This window comes from Mobula birostris, chromosome 3, assembly GCF_030028105.1.
Source record: "Mobula birostris isolate sMobBir1 chromosome 3, sMobBir1.hap1, whole genome shotgun sequence".
In the NCBI taxonomy this organism is placed as follows: Eukaryota; Metazoa; Chordata; class Chondrichthyes; order Myliobatiformes; family Myliobatidae; genus Mobula; species Mobula birostris.
In genome coordinates this window covers 93,890,117-93,907,585 of record NC_092372.1, presented here as the reverse complement: position 1 = coordinate 93,907,585, position 17,469 = coordinate 93,890,117, and the positions used below count along the sequence as shown (strand labels likewise).

The 17,469-nt window shown below is 40.3% G+C and overlaps 1 protein-coding gene across 5 annotated transcripts in view; it reads left to right on the top strand.

Annotated features, from left to right (window-relative positions):
* The window catches only part of lin54 (lin-54 DREAM MuvB core complex component), an 86,247-nt gene that overhangs the window by 21,782 nt on the left and 46,996 nt on the right, over positions 1 to 17,469 (top strand). For all 5 annotated transcript variants that reach the window (XM_072253052.1, XM_072253047.1, XM_072253048.1 and 2 more), the window contains 2 exons: positions 11,991 to 12,084; positions 12,183 to 12,325. In XM_072253052.1, the coding sequence (XP_072109153.1) occupies positions 11,991 to 12,084; positions 12,183 to 12,325 (237 nt within the window). The remainder of the gene's footprint in view (positions 1 to 11,990; positions 12,085 to 12,182; positions 12,326 to 17,469) is intronic.

Here is a 17,469-nt window from a genome sequence, read left to right as displayed (position 1 = left end):
AGTTGAAAATATAACCAATTTGCATCTGAAGTTTAACACACCAGCACTAGGTTGGCAGTGGCAGTGACACAAACCTGAGTTATGAGCACCACACTCATCATTTTGTTTTCCACACCCCAGTCTTGTGGCACCTTTTTAGCTAATTTCTTTTTCACTGCATCATGTAATCAATTATTCATGTAGATATTCTTCAAGTATGTATATTTGTAAGCTTAACCATGTAATGTGATGGTGCTTCTCATAAGGAACTTGGTGGTGGTAATTTGTCTAAGAAATCAAAGTTGTTTTTAGTGGTACAGGTTTCCCCCGCCATTCGAAGGTAGAGCGTTCCTATGAAACAGTTCGTAAGCCGAAATGTCATAAAGCGAAGAAGCAATTACCATTTAGTTATATGGGAAAAATGTGTGAGCTTTCGCAGACCCAAAAATAACCCACCAAATCATGCCAAATAACACAAAACCTAAAATAACAGTAACATATAGTAAAAGCAGGAATGATATGATAAATACACAGCCTATATAAAGTAGAAATACTTTTCCACAATCATTACTGCTCTGTTCTCCGTAGCGAAAATCTCGCGCAAGCGCCGTTGGCAGAAAATCTCACGCATGCGCTCTCCAGTAACCTTTAAGCTATGTAGCTGCCAAATCATACCAAATAACATGTAAATATACACAGCCCATATAAAGTAGAAATAATGTATGTACAGTGTAGTATCACTTACCAGAATTGGTTCAGCGCTGAGCACACTGATGGTGGTGTGTTAGACTGAGTCGTCGCAGGTTGGGTGGTGCAGTGGCCCCCACCCTCCAGGCCGCCAACAGATACCGAAGAGTGCAGGGGTACAGCGGTAGCCAGGAGGCATCCAGCACATCTTTAAGAAAAAAGCCGAAATAAGCATGCTAATTAATTACGTGTCGGGCGGCACCTAATTAATTAGCATGTTTATTTCGGCTTTTTTCTTAAAGATGTGCTGTGTGCCTCCCGGCTACCGCTGCATTCTCTGCGAATCGCGGGGTGGTGGGACACTGGGGTGTCATGTCGTCGTCTGTTTCCATTAGAGCAGGTAGCTCATCTTCTCCTATGACTGCCTGCCTCGATGTCGAAGGTCGAGGTTCGTCGTCTGCTGTGGCTGATGCGGAAGGCTTACTTGACTGCTGAGCGCCGCGCATTTTTCTATCATATAGTTCTTTGTGAGGACTCAAACCATACTGCAAGTATCTCCTAAACATACATACCCTTTCAAAATTAAAGTCGTACTTTATCATTGCAGCGAAAATCTCACGCAGTTGCTTCACGTTCAGTTCCTGGACGACCACTTTCGGTCTGTTCGCTACTGCATTCAGTTTCAATTATTATCCTTTCCTCTTCCAATTGCATCAGCTCTTCATCTATCAGTTCTTGGTCATGGGATGCCAAAACCTCTTCAACATCATGTTCGTCAGCTTCCACAAGCTGAACTCACTTCGTCCTTACTTCATTCACCATGATCGAAACGCTTAATTATGTCTAGTTTTACGCCAAGTGTAACACCCTTACGAGCTCTTTTAGGCTTTTCCGATACCATAGAACTCATCTTGCAAACAACTGCTCACAGGCACGTGTTTAAGCAGTGCCGGCGAGAATGCCGTTCCGAATCTGGGGAGAGCGGCTGCTCAGGGCGCGCGCTGCTTTTTTTTTCGTAACAGTGAAAACACCTTCTGAAAGTGAAAACGGTACTAATGTAGGTCTTTCATAACAGTGAGATTTCGTAAAGCGAACGTTCGAAAAGCGGGGGACACCTGTACCTTCCACCTCTCTACTACAATTGATGAATTTGATTGTATTACCGAGATCCAAGTATACTCAGATCAATTTCATTAATTTACCCATTCAAATTGAAATGAGGGTCTGTATATTGTCACCCGTTTTGTTTAGAGGTACTACATTCCCCCTGTCTTCCAGTCTTCATTCCCCGTGTCCATAACTATCACTTTACAAACCTCTTAACTATACACTCACAATGATCTGGGGTGTAGAGTTTTAAGATCTTATAGAATTTTCACTTTGTACTGAATTTCAAATTACGTATAGGTTTTTTTAAAAAGATGTGTGCATTACAGGGAAAGACATGCTGTTTATGCTGTGTTTTTTTTTCACAGTTTTTAGAGACAAAGCTCAAGTCTTTTGTTAAATTATGCTTTTAACTATCCAAGTCTTTTTGCCTGTAATGTTGCAGATATTGTCTTCAAAGCCATTGGTACAGATTATTTCGAGAAAAACATGAGCCAATGTTTTGGCTTAAATAATCAGTGTTATTTAGTGCTTGCACTAGTTTTATAAAGTCCATAGTAATGCTTTAAATATTTAGCTTCCTGAAATCAGACCTATAAATGGAAGTTGTTTTTAGATTAATGTAATTTTTTAAGTGAAGTCCCTATCTTGTTTTTGTCTCAAGTGTGCTTGATAAATGCTCTGCTCAGTTACGCAGTCATAAAATGCTTTAACAAAGTTATTTGTTATTAAATAACAGCTTTGACAAAATAAAATCATAAAAAAAGGGGGTTATTTGGGTTCAAGATGCTTATAGTGAAGGGTTTTAGAGAGGCTGGGCCTATCAGCTGAAGGCCCAGTTAGTACATTTGCAAAAGCAGCTTTTGTAATATATTGTATTCTGGCTAATTGGGACATAGACCTGTACATTTTGGCCCAGTTAAGTGGCTGCCCCAATTATCCGAAGTTTTGTGGAAATAGTTAAAAGGTATATATTAAAAAAGACAAACTGAGTAACAAATTATGAATTTAAATAAAATACAGAACAAATTCGAAGACTACCAATAGTACTATAAAACTGTGTACATTCCTAATGGTTATCAGTGGAAGAATTCGTCCAGGAACAAAATCAGCGCAGACACCTGGTGCAGATAATGGACTACCTTCGTACAATGCTATCGATGATTTCATCCTCCAACTACAAACTTACATAATAGTGTATATATACACTATAAGTGTATGTATGTTTTAATATATAAATAAAACTTAAGTGTGTGTATGTAATATGTTCCTTGAATTTTACATATATAATTTGTGAATTGCGTGTGCTATGACACTACCACATGATTAGTAGGTGCCTCACTTAAAGTAAAAACAAACTAAGCAATCATGATTTTGGACTCCTGTCTTTTTATTGTAATTAGTTTAATGTTTTGAAGTTACAAAACATGACAGTCAATAGCTTCATATTCTGCATAGTTCCTAATTTGTTGAAGTAGTAAAATCATTTCATTTTCACTCATGGCCATTTTTGGCATCTGCAAACCTGAATGCTTGAAATTGCAGTAAGCAAAACACTTCTGAATCGTCTTGCTTATTTTTCACCAGCTATCAGTAACATAAAATACTGCTTTTTGAATGCAAACACATGTACCAGACACTATTCGAATACTGATCACTCTAACCACTGTGTAACGTCTAATGGCCACACTACTGCTTGTGGCTGATGCTAGTTAGAACCTGTTCACCAGCAGTCTCCTGCCCCAGTTAAATGGCATAGTGTCCCAAATAAAGGGATTCCTGGCAATTTTCCGGATTAGTTTTTATTTTTTTAAGAGTTGGCCCGATTAACCCAAGGCTTAATTAACAAGAGTTTATTGTATTTTGCAGTAGCACAAATTGACTTACGCTGAACTGCAAAATCAGGTCTTAAAATTGTCTGTGTTGCTACCCCTTTTCAGTAGTGTTATTAGTTGTTTTTTGGATGGGAACAAAATCTTTGCGCCCAGGGAATCCATTACACTAATTTCTGAAGGGAATCTTAGCAGTTTATTCAAAGTACATTTATTATCAAAGTATGTAGGCAGTATACAACCCTGAGATTTGTCTTCCCCACAGGCAGCCATGAAACAAAGAAAACCATGGAACCTGTTCAAAGAAAAACAGAAAACCCCTTCCTCATACACAAAATAGAAAAAATCGTGCAAATGGCACCAAAAGAGAGTGAAAAACTCAATATAAAACACTAAATTGAAATCCAGGCACATTCAGTTCAGCTCAGTGCTCGTTATCTGCAGGTCACCCCAAATCAAAATAACAATAAAAAAAAGAAGCGGCCAAAAACACATCTTAATGCGAGCTAGAGTCTAGTCAGCAAACTGCAGATTCAGAACTTCAGCATTCTTGTACAGTTTTCATATTGGCCAGTTCAGTACTCCTCAATTTTATTCTTGTCTTTGCAGAATGTAAGTGAGTGAATCACCACATATTTTGAGACATGCATTTAGAGCAACAGCTTTTTTTTTAATTTGCCATGCTTGCCACACACAAATCACCTGTCAATTTCAAAATCCATTGGTAAATATTTTCTGTAATGATGATGAAACAGCTCATCAAACGTAGAATCGGAATCCGGTTTAATTATCACCAGCATGTGTTGTGAAATTTGTTAACTTAGTGGCAGCGATACAATGTAATACATGGTAAATATATTTTTTTAAAAATCTGTCGCAGGAAGTATATGTGTATATTAAATAGTTAAATTAAGAATAGTGCTAAAACAGAAATACTAAAAAGAGTGAGATATGGAGCATGGGTTCAATGTTAATTTAGGAATCCGATGGCAGAGGGGAAGAAGCTTTTCCTGAATTGCTGAGTGTGTGCCCTCATGTTTTTGTACCTCTCTTCTGACAGTAACAATGAGAAGAGGGCATGTCCTGGGTGATGGGGCCCGTAATAATGGTTGCCACCTTTCTGAGAATGTCTTGGATACCATGGAGCTGAATAATTTTTGATCCTGTTCAGTAGTTTCCCCCTTCTTCCCCCCCCACCCCCCACCATAGCAGACGGTGATGCAGGCTTTCAATTTGCTCTCCATGATACATCTGTAGAAGTTTTCGAATGTTTTGGGTGACAAACCAGATTTCCCTAAACTAATGAAATATAGCTGCAGTCTTGCGGCCTTTATAGCTGTATCGATATGTTGGGACCAGGTTAGATCCTCAGATATTGGGTCCCTCTATGAGGATTGGTTGGTGTTTTTTTTGTCTTACCCTTTCTGAAGTCCACAATCAACTCTCAACTTACTGACGTTGAGTGCAAGGTTGTTGCTGTGATACCACTCAACTAGCTGGTATAACTTGCTCTCTTGTCTGCATCCGAGATTCTGCCAACAATGGTTGTATCGTCCTTTTGTCAGTAAGGAAGAGATGTTATTACCAATCTGCACAGATTGGTCTTCCTGTTACAAAGTCTGGAATTCAGTTGCAGAGGAATTTGACTGATCTCATTTTCCCTGGTGCATTCACTTCATTCTGGCACTGTAGTTACTACTGTGACATCCTTCTGCTCCAGAGTTTAGACTGGGATTTTTTTTTGTTTTTCATGTAATGGTCGTGGTGGTCTTAAATCTGACAGATGATTTTTAACCAGTAACCACAATGATTACTTTATGGTATATAGACATTAGTTCATCACTGAATGATGATTTGTGTTCACATCTGTGCAGATCTTTTGTTTTTTTTCTAAAATCCTATTTCTATTGGTGCTTTTATCTTTTTGAGTTTTGTTTCCACCACTGTAAAGCTCATTCCTCTGACAAATGGAATAGATCAATGATTTATGTGCATTTTGAAATTCATTTGTAGAATTCTAAAAGTAAATTAATTTTTGCTCATTTGCCATGTATTTCAGGCATGGAGTTTAATCACCCAAAAGATTGCTCTGCATACAAGTTACTTAGTAGTCACCCTTATTGATAATCCACAGATCAAAGGCTTGTTTGTTACTGTCAGTGCATGTCATAATGATCCTGTATTTTTTTTCTTGTCCTTTCACTAGTTTTCATCTTTTATTTTCCTATTTGATTGAATGACAAAGCAGGAAGGCATCTCAAAGGCTATAGTTGGTATTTGAACTGATCCATCTAATTACTCTTGTCCTTGAAACATGACTATAGATCTCTGGTGAAACGGCTCCCTAAGTTAAGGGGTTCATTTCCTTGATTCAAGATGAATTTGAGTGATTCCTCCTCCCCCCCCCCCCCCCTTGCCGTTCATACACTAGCTTGTGAGCACCAATGGGAGTTTTGAGGGGGGTAATAAAGATAAAGGGGGAATTGGCGGGGTGCTCAACAGCAAGAAGGGCAGTTGAGGGATTACAGGCTTAATTCAAGAAATGAATTGCTTATTATAAATATTTGATCCCAGTGCTTCATGGAAACATCTCATCTCTTGCTAACCCATCGTTCTTTTAGACTTTGCTTGAAGCATTGTCTAATTGTTGAAAAGCAATGTGACGCTTCTGTATTTGGTATATCATGAGAAATCTGTACTGAAAAATTTGTGTTACTTCCAGGCTGGGCCCACCTCACGCATTGTTGCTGTTCACTACAGGTTTCCCTTGCCATCTGAAGGTAGAGCGTTCCTGTGAAACAGTTCGTAAGCTGGAATGTCGTAAAGCGAAGAAGCAATTACCATTTATTTATATGGGAAAATTTTGTGAGCGTTTGCAGACCCAAAAATAACCTACCAAATCATGCCAAATAACAGCTGTGTACATACATCTATTGGTGCTTCTGGACACATCTTCAGTGATGTTCCTGGAATCATCGGGTGTTTCGGGTCTTTCAACATCATACAACCTCTTCCAGGTGACCCAGCCGGGGCTGATCAGACCCCAGCTTGTGTCCAGATGGCTAGCTACTTATGACTCCATGGCTCCCCTCTTTTAAGCCACAGCCATCTTGAGGCCCTCTCTGCCACATCGGTGGTGGTGGTACTGCGGATGGCTCTCCTCTTCCTCTCTCCCTCGATGCCCAAAATGCTGAAGGCTCTAACTAAGGAACGGGCTACGAATCCCCTACAACCAACCTCCACTGGGAGACACCTCGCTCTCCATCCAGCCTGCTGACAATTGCTGACCAGTCCTGCGTACTTGGAGAGCTTCCTTTCAAAGGCCTCCTCCAAGCTATCTTCCCATGGAACTGTCAGCTCCAGCAGCACTACTTGCTTAGTAGACTCAGACACTAGGACAATGTCTGGTCGCAGGGTGGTGGCTGTGATGTGGTTGGGGAACTTCAGCTGCCCTTCGAGGTCTGCCAACACCTGCCAGTCCCTTGCAGAGGTCAGAATGCCTGCAGATGTTCTTTTGGCGGGTATTGGCTGCTCCCCAGCTCTGACAAAGGCAATGGTCTGCTTGGAGGGTCGGGACCGCTTCACCCACTCAACTCCTGCACTGATGGCTTCAGCGATGGTCTTCAGGACCTGATCATGCCTCCACCTGTACCGTCCCTCACCAAGTGCCCTTGCACAGCCGCTGAGGATGTGCTCCAGGGTTCCTCGCTTGGAGCACAGTGGGCACGCAGATGACTCTGCCTTGCCCCATGTGTGCAGGTTTGATGGGCTTGGAAGCACATCGTACACTGCCTGGATGAGAAATTGGATGCGGTGTGGTTCGGCTCATAAAACCTAAAATAACAGTAACATATAGTAAATGCAGGAATGATATGATAAATACACAGCTTATATAAAGTAGAAATACTTTTCCTGAACTGTTCTCTGTAGCGAAAATCTCACGCAAGTGCCGTTGGCAAAAGCACGGCGCAAGCGCTCTCCAGTAACCTTTAAGCTATGAAGCTGCCAAATCATACCAAATAACACAAAAATACACAGACGATATAAAGTGAAATAATGTATGTACAGTGTAGTATCAGTTACCGGAATTGGGAAAGCGCAGAGCACACTGATGATGGTGTGTTAGACTTGTTGGAGTTTGGGTGGTGCAGTGGCCCCCACCCTCCAGGCCGTCAAGCGATACATTGCTGCGAAGCATGCAGTGGTACAGCAGTAGCCGGGACGCATCCAGCACATCTTTAAGAAAATAGCCAAAATAAATATGCTAATTAATTAGGTGCCACCCGGCACGCAATTGTCAGCCCAGATCAGTGCTGATTGCATCACCTCTGATCTTGGTTGACAATTATGTGTTGGGCGGCACCTAATTAATTAGCATGTTTATTTTGGCTTTTTTCTTAAAGATGTGCTGTGTGTCTCCTGGCTACTGCTGCATTCTCTGTGAATTGGTATCTGTCCGCGGCCTGGGTGTTGGGGTGGTGGGACACTGGGGTGTTATCTCATCATCTGTTTCCATTAGAGCAGGCAGCTCATCTTCTCCTATGACTGCCTGCCTTGATGTCGAAGGTCGAGGTTCGTCGTCTGTTGTGGCTGATGTGGAAGGCTTGCTTGACTGCTGAGCCTCGCGCATTTTTAGATCACACAGTTCTTTGTAAGCACTCAAACCATCCTGCAAATATCCCCTAAACCGACGTACCCTTTCAAAATTAAAGTCGTACTGTATCATTACTCATTCAGTTTCAATTGTTATCCTTTCCTCTTCCAATTGCATCAGCTCTTCATCTATCAGTTCTTGGTCATGCGATGCCAAAACCTCTTCAACATCATCTTCGTCAGCTTCCACAAGTGAAACTCACGTTGTCCTTACTTCGTTCACCATGATCGAAACGCTTAATTATGTCTAGTTTTACACTAAGTGTAACACCCTTACGAGCTCTTTCAGGCTTTTCCGATACCATAGAACTCATCTTGCAAACGGCTGCTCACAGACACGTGTTTAAGCAATGCCGGCGAGGATGCAGTTCCGAATCTGGGGGAGAGCGGCTGCTAGGGGCGCGTGGCGCGCTGCCTTTTATCGCGCGCTGATTTTTTTGTAACAGTGAAAACACCTGTTAGCGAAAACAGGGTACTAATGTAGGTCTTTCGTAACAGTAAGGTTTCGTAAAGCGAACGTTCGAAAAGCGGGGGACACCTGTACCTTACTACAGTGTTACCTACTACGATTCCCCTACTCTAATCACGCAGTGACGCAATTCCTGTGAATTAGGGTGTGGTGTTCATTGGGGGTAAAGTTCAGAATCTTCCTTGAACGGTCTTGACTGCATTTCCCTTGCCCACGGCCCAACTAGGATATCGGCTGGCCTACTTTACATTCCTTCAGGCAGGGACTTGCATTTTTCTTCAGCTACGATGACAGCATAACTTTCCCCTTTATTGACTGCAGCGCTTGAGGTTGGGCTTAAACAATGGGCAATTGACTGTGGCTGTTAATCCATGGTGAAAATGACAGCAGCAGACTAAACAAAAAAGAAGTGTAGACAGTATGGTACAGAGTATCAGAAATGTGGTCCTGATAAAGTATCTATGCCCAAAACATCGACTGTTTACTCTTTTCTATAGATGCTACCTGGCCTACTCAATTACTGTAGCATTTTGTACGTGTTGATCAGAAATAAGGATTTATACCAGCACCAAGCAACCAACAGCAGCCTATGTGTATATTGTGTGAAGTTTTTTTTTTCAAATGAGGCAATGAAACCATCCAAGCTTCTTGAACATTTGAAGAGAATACACTCCAATAAAGCAATCAAGAACTTGGCTTATTTTCAGAAATGGAAAACACTCCTAAGCATTTTGCCAGCACTTCACAATAAAACAGTGACTGTTTGCATGCTTCATACAACTTTTCATTGCCAAATCTGGAAAACCACATTCAATTGGAGAAAAACTGATTCTACCAGTAGTAAGAGCGGTTCTGAGTGCGGTTTCGTATATGTTGCAAGAGCAAATAAAGCAGTTCCTTTAAAAGATGAATAAATGAAATATCCAAGAAGACACATTGTGCAACAAACTTAGGACAACAGAATTTGATCTGCAGTTGGATGAGTCAACTTTGCCAGGCAACAAATTTTTACATCTTGATTATGCTCACTTCAGTAAAGATGAAAAAGCATGGTTCAAGAATTGTTATTTTCAAGGGGACTAGAAACAGATATGAAGGGGGAGTCAATATTTCAGGTTGCTGAGCAATTTTTCGAAGAGGACATTTTACTCATCAACATTCTTGCTTGTGTAACAAATAAAGCACCGTCGATGACAGGACACCACTTTGGGGTTATCACCCCAGAACATATTCTATAGTCATGAAAGCTTACCAATGCCTCTACTTTCTGAGGAGGCTGAAGGGAGCATCCTAATAAGCTACATCACTGGCACCAGGCTACCTGTCATAAAAGACATATTATGTACTGAAAGGTGCTGGAAAAGGGCCTGTAACATCATCAAGGATCCTGCCCACACTGCTCATGGGCTGTTTAATTAGTCCCATCAGTGGGGAGGCTACATAGCATCCCTGCTAGAAGCACCGGTCTCAAACAGTTACTTTCCCCAAGCAGTAAGGCTAATCAACACCTTCACCCCGTAATCCACCCCTTTCATTCCTCAACTACCACTGTTCTATTGTTTCATGTCAATCACCTTGTGTACAACCTGGCATCACTTTATGGACATACAATTAACCTATGGATATAAGCTATCTTATGCATTTATATTTACTGTGTTTTTTAAATTATTGTGTTCTTTATCTTCTGTGATTTTTTTGGGTGCTGTATTGGATCTAGAAATGACAACATTAAACAATCTTTGAACTACTTCCATGAAAAAAGCTGTAGCAAACGTATTTATCATTCACCGTGTAATTCACAGACAAAATCTTGCTACTAAAAACCTAAATGATCGCTGCACAAATCATTAAATACTGTTAGCACAGTGATAGATAAAATCAAGATCATGTTCTCCATCCTCGACTATTTCGAGAGCTTTGTATAGAAAATGATGACCAGTTTGAACACTTACTGTTGCACACAGAAGTCAGATGGCTCTCAAAAGGAAACTGCATGAAATGCTTTTGTGCACTTCAGTAATCAACTCCGGAATATTAGGCATGATATATAGGCAGTTAGTCTCATGAGACTATGGATTTGCACCTTGGAAGGTTTCCAGGGCGCAGGCCTGGGCAAGGTTGTATGGAAGACCAGCAGTTGCCCACGCTGCAAGTCTTCCCTCTCCACGACACCGATGTTGTCCAAGGGAAGGGTGTTAGATTAGGCATGATATTGCTTATTTGTCAGTATTATTTGCAAAGTTTAATGAAATCAATCTTCAATCGCAAGGAAATGATGTGAACCTTATCAAAGTTAAATCAGTCGTCTCCATATCTCTGTCCGAATCAACTGTATTTAAGTGCATCATTAGCCATCGTGACCTTTTCCAATTTCCAAGCCTCTGAGAAAGAATATCAGATGATGATCTTCAAGTATTCTGTGCCCACCTGGGTGACTGCATAAAGGCACATCAAAGAAATTTCAGGATCTTCTCTCAAACCAAATTGCAGATTGGGTAATAACTCCATTCCTGAACACTTGTAATGAGGAATTAACCGGAAGGATGGAAGAACAAATCTTGCTAGAAAATGACTTCGAGCTGAAGCGGATGTTCAAAAAATCATATCAAGGCTTTTGGTTGCAGAAAGTAATCTCTGAATGCTATCCTGCACTGGAAAATGTCAAAATGTTCTTTACTGCCTTTCCAACATTATATAGTGGGGCATGGTCTTAGTGCTGTCGCTCAGTTCCTTTCAATACAACAAAACAGACTGCAAATTACTGAACGTGGGGATTCCTTCTGGGTGACGTTCAGCCTGCTGTTAATAAGCTGACATCACTGCGTCCATTTCATTGAAAAGTGAAAAAGCATCAAAGTAGTGAATAGTTGGACTACTAATGTACACTCTTAAAATTATTGATGAAAATCATTTTTACTATAATTAAAGAAATAATTTTATTTGCAAGTTTAAATTGAATAATTTTTGCAATCATTTGTCACTGCATTGAACTTGCAGTTCTTATTTTCTGTCATTGTGCACCATAAATCAAAATTCGTTACAGTTTTTATGTAATTTGCAAGAAAGAGAGAGGGAGGCATTGGGGTTATCGTCTGGGGGTCAAAGAGATGGTAACCCAAAAAATGTGGGGCTACTAATCAAAATATTCTGCAGTATAGATATCTCTTTATGTCATACCTATGTAGGGACAGCAAACCAACAAGTAAGGCCTTCTTAAAAATCGTGTTACCTTTTCTCTTTACATATGTTTCTGTACGTTGCAGATCGCAAAGAAATGTACATCCACTTCTGCTGCAGCACCAATTATCACAAAAGTCATCATTGCCAAACCCATTCACAACAAGAACATTATAACAGGTTGTTCTATTACAATTTATAGATTTATTTTGTGAACTTAGTTCTGGAGTATGTAAATAATTAAGTATATTTATATCTGATGTTTGGTTATTTTGCAGGTAAAGTTCTTCCTCAGAATGCAGTTGGAACTGCCCCAAATGCCATTACAGTTTCTGAAGCTGTTAGTGGAGCCAGTCTCATTTCTGCAGCACAGCAGACATCCAACAAGATAGCCATCTCTCCACTGAAGTCCCCAAATAAGGTTTGATTCCTCTCTCTATTTACAGGGGTACATGGGAACTTGGAGGAATAATTTTGAAAAGTTTAATCTTTGAAACCTTGTGTGGTTGTGTTAATACTTACTGTTCCCATTAATCCCCTCCTCTTTAAAAACAGATTGAAAGGGCAGTAAATAGCAGTCAATGTGCTTCCCACCGCCCCCCCCCACCTCTCTTGGGGCCTGAACTTGAATGTGTTTTGCCTACATTGTGATTTTCTTTTGTCCTTTGTGAAGTGTATCTGACCAGCCTTAATCCAGTTTTTAAAGGGAATAGACCATGCTCCATGTAATTTAATGTAATTGAGTACAATTTAGTATCAAAAGTATGAATGGTGATTTGCTTCTCATTTGCTGAAGTTGAGATATTATTGGTGTACAGTGGACATCATTACTTGTCTTTTCAAAATATATCAGTTCTGAAGCACTTTAGGTGTTCAAACACATTAGTCTTGGTCTAGAAATGGTTGATTCTCCATAAGGTCAAAAAGGTTCCTTTTACCTCCATCAGTATGGATACTGGGAAATCTTCCGCCAGGTTGGTCTCCGCAAGTAGTTCAGCAGCAGATTGAGTTGACAAATGTTGGACCTGCATATCTGTCACTACATTCTGGATTTTTGAGATTCACTATTGAGCAAGATGCAACCCAAAGCATTTGTTAATAGATTGATGCAGCTGCAGAAAAGCTGATGGAGGGGCCAGAGGAGGAAATTCAGTGCTTATTAACAATAATTTCACAAGTGGACATTCAGACTGATCTGGGAAATGCAAGCCTCCTTAAGTTACTATCATTATTGTTTTGTCATAAAACAATCAATTTGTTGCTATTGATTCAAGACTTCTGATTGAAGGAAAAAGTTTTCAGGTTGTGTGTTGTGGCATGTTCACATGTAGCTCATTTTGTAAACACATGAAGAATGCAAGAGGATAATAATTATTGTTGGTTTTTAATATCTGATTAGAAATTAGTGAGTGGTATACTCGGCCCTTGAGTAGCGGAACTTTGCAAGAATAAAGTCTATAATAAGGAACTTCTCAGGAAACAAAGTTGTGGAATTATTTTCATTCTCATTCTCAGAAGTTTGGAATACAAGTGAAAGAACACAAGGTCAAAAGAAGTGGGACATTCATTGCTGGAGTGCTGAATTTAATCCTAAGTCCTGAAATCACTTCTGGTTTAAGACTGTGACTATTTAATGATGATTAAATTGGATGATTTAAAGATCCAACAATTTTACTTTATGGATATAAATATATTCTATATTTTATCTGAGCACTTTACAGTACTTAACCATTTCATTAAAGGAACCTTGTTCACAAATGTATCTTATTTTCCTGTGCCAGCAAACAAAACATTGTTGTTAACACAAGAAACTTAAACAAGGAATTTGTGTTGTATTGCTAAGTATCAGAGCTTCTTAACAGATTATGAAACAATAGCAGCTGGAGCAATCAGATAACCAAACATCCTCCAGTGCTCTTTCCCCATTAAACATCAATGTGATGGTTTGTGCTACAATGGTCAATAATGCAAATTAAATTAGTTACTAGTCTGAGCAATGTTGTTGGTGCTACCAGTTGTACTTCCAGCCTGGGGGTTCAGTGAATTTGGGAAATTAAATGCATAGGAAAGAGTTAAAAACGAATACAGGAGAAGGGAAAGCTGAAATAATGAGGGTGAGATAATTAAACAAAGGATGTAGAGTATATACAGAACCAAAACTGGATGCTTAGTTGTTGGGCCCAGCTGTGACATCACGATAGTGCGGTAAACCATGGCGACATCTGTGGGCTGTGGGCAATATTTCTAAATATAATTTTAAATATACCTCTTTTGAATTACTCTTATTCCAGTCTGCAGCATGTAATTTCCCTCTAAGCAACGTACTTTTAGATCAACTTAATGACCTACAGATTTCACAATCGTCTGCAGATCTTGGTAGACCTGGCAAATATGACCCCCTTAAGCAGACGAAGGTTCTTCGCCAAGGAAGGAGGGGGGGACTCCAAGTCAGGCTGAAACACAGAGGGATGAGGCCCCCTCTACCCAGCATCTTGTTAGCAAATGTGCAGATACCGGAAAATGAAATTGAGGACCTGAGAACAAAATTGCTTTACCAAAGGGAAATGAGAGACTGTTGTATTCTACAGTGGTGCTAGAAGGTTTGTGAACCCTGTAGAATTTTCTCTTTTCCTGTATAAGTATGACCTAACATGTGATCAGATCTTCACGCAAGTCCTAAAACTAGATAAAGAGAAGCCAATTTTTTAAAAATAACACAAAAAACACACTTGTTCATTTATTTATTGAGAAAATTGATCCAATATTACATGTATTTGTGGAAAAAGTATGTGAACCTTTGCTTTCAGTAACTGGTATGAAACCCTTGTACAGCAATAACTTCAACCAAACGTTTCCGATAATTTAATCAGTCCTGCACACCAGCTTGGAGAAATTTTAGGCCATTTCTGCTTACAAAACTGCCTCAGCACTGGGATGTTGGTGGGTTCCTTGCATGAACTGCTTGCTTCAGGTCCTTTGTAACTTTTCTATAGGATTAGGGTCAGGACTTTGACTAGGCCACTCCAAAACACAAATTTTCTTGTTTTTGAACCATTCTGATATTGATTTACTCTTGTCTTTCGGATCATTGTCTTGTTGCATTATCCAACTTCTATTAAGCTTCAGATGATGGACTGCTACCCTGACATTCTCCTGTAAAATGTCTTGATTCAATTTTGAATTCATTGTTTCCTCAACGATTGCAAGCTATCCAGGTCCTGAGGCAGCAAAGCAGCCCCCATCCATGATGTTCCTTCTACCATGCTCCACAGTTGGGATGAGGTTTTAGTGTTGGTGTGCAGTGCCTTTTTTCCTCCAACCATAACAATGTGCTTTTCTAATAAAAAGTTCAACTTTTGTCTCATTTGTCCATAGAACATTGTCCCAGAAGTGTTGTAGAACATCCAAGTGGTCTTTTGCAAACTTGAGACGTGTAGCAATGGTTTTTTTGGAGAGCAGTGGTTTCCTCCATGTGTCCTTCCATGAACACCATTCTTGTTCAGTGGTTTGCTTATAGTGGAGACATGAACAGAGACTTCAGGAAGTTCTAGAGATTTCTACAGGTCTTTTGCTGTTACCCTTGGGTTCTTTTTCACCTCCTTCAGCAATGCACGTTGTGATCTTTGCAGGATGCCCACTCCTAGGGAGAGTAGCAATAGTACTGAATTACCCCCATTTGTAGACAATTTATCTTACTATAGACTGCTGAACACTCAGGTGTTTAGAAATGCTTTTGTAGCCTTTTCCAGCTTCATGCATCTCTACAATTCTTCTTCTAAGGTCCTCTGAAAGTTGTTTAGATCAAGGCATAGAGCACATAAGCAGATCTTTCTTGAGAAGAGCAGACTGTCAGTAACTTGACTCTGTTTGTCTTTTTTATAGGGCAGGGCACCTCTACAACCCACATCTCCAATCTCATCTCATTGATTTGAACACCTGACTCAAATAGCTTTTGTAGAAGGCATTTCTCCAGAGGTTAACATACTTTATCCAAAAAATGCATGTAATATTGGGTCATTTTTCTCAATAAATAAATGAACAAGTATAATGTTTTTGTGTTATTTATTTAATTGGCTCCTCTTTATCTTGTTTTAGGACTTGCATGAGGTCTGATCACATTTTAGTAATGTTTATGCAGAAATTGAGAAATATCTACAGGGTTCACAAACTTTTTAGCACCAGTGTATGTCTGACTGAGACTTGGCTTTCTCTCAGCATGGCAGATACAGATGTCAAACCTGAAGGCTTCTTGATTCTCCATATGGACCAACCTGCTGATTCGGAAAAGGCAGAAGATAAACTCTTGGTGGTGCTCTGATGTGGCAGTTTTGTCAAATTGGTGTTGCCCCGACCATGAACACCTTGCGGTCAAATGTCATCCATTTTATTTACCTAGGGAACTCTCCATGATCCTGATTGCAGTTTACGTATCACTAGCAGCCGACTAATCAAGCGCTTGAGATACTTATTGCATGATGCCATCTCCAGACAAGAAACAGTCCATCCCTTCGCATTTCAAATCAAAGTTGGGGGACTTCAACCAGACTTGTTTGAAGAAAACCCTGCCCAATTATCATCAGCTTATAACTTGTAGCACCAGAGGTCCAAACACACTACACACTAAACCACCGTTATACTAAGATAAGGATAGCTTACTGTTCCATCCCCAAACTGAATGTTGATAAATCAGATCACTTGGCTGACCTTCTTGTACCTGCACACAGGCAGAGGCTAAAGAGCAAAGCTCCAGAGATTAGCACAACAAAGAGATGGCTGCGGGGCGTAGAGGAGCAGCTACGGAATTGCTTTGAGTCAGTGGTCTGTGTTAAAAGACTCACCTATGAATCCGAATAAATTTACACCATGATTGTCACGGACTTCATTAGAACAGTTGTATATCAGTATGTCCTCACAAAATCACGTGGGGTCCTCCCCAATCAGAAGCCCTAGATGAATGATGAGATCTGCAATCTACTGGGAACCAGAGCAGAGGCATTCAAATCTGAGGACCAAGAATGTTACAAGAGGTGGAGGTATGACTTCTGGAAAGCCATCTTACGGGCAAAGTGGCAATTTCAGATTAAACTTAAGTTGACAGTTGTGGTATGGCTTCAATACTATAACCCCTTATAAAACTAAATCTAGTGTCATAGCTGACAGCAAGGTTTCGCTTCCAGATGAGGTCAATGCCTTCTATGCTTGCTTCTTTCCATCGAAACATGGAGGAACCATCACAAAACTCCCTCAGTCCCTGATGATCCTGTGATTCCAGTGTCTTGAGGCTGATGTACGAACAGCCTTCAGGAGGGTGAACCCACAAAAGGCTAAAGACCTGCACTGATCAACTAGTTGGAAGGTTCACTGAGATCTTTAGCCTGTCCCTTCGGCAGACTGAGGTACCCACCTGCTTCAGGCAGCTTCAATTATACCAGTTCCAAGAAGAATATGGTGACCTGCCTCAATGACTATCGTCCAGTAGCACTTACATCCACAGTGATGAACTGTTTTGAGAGATTGGTGATGAAACATATTAACTCCTGCCTGAGAAGAGACTTAGATCCACTC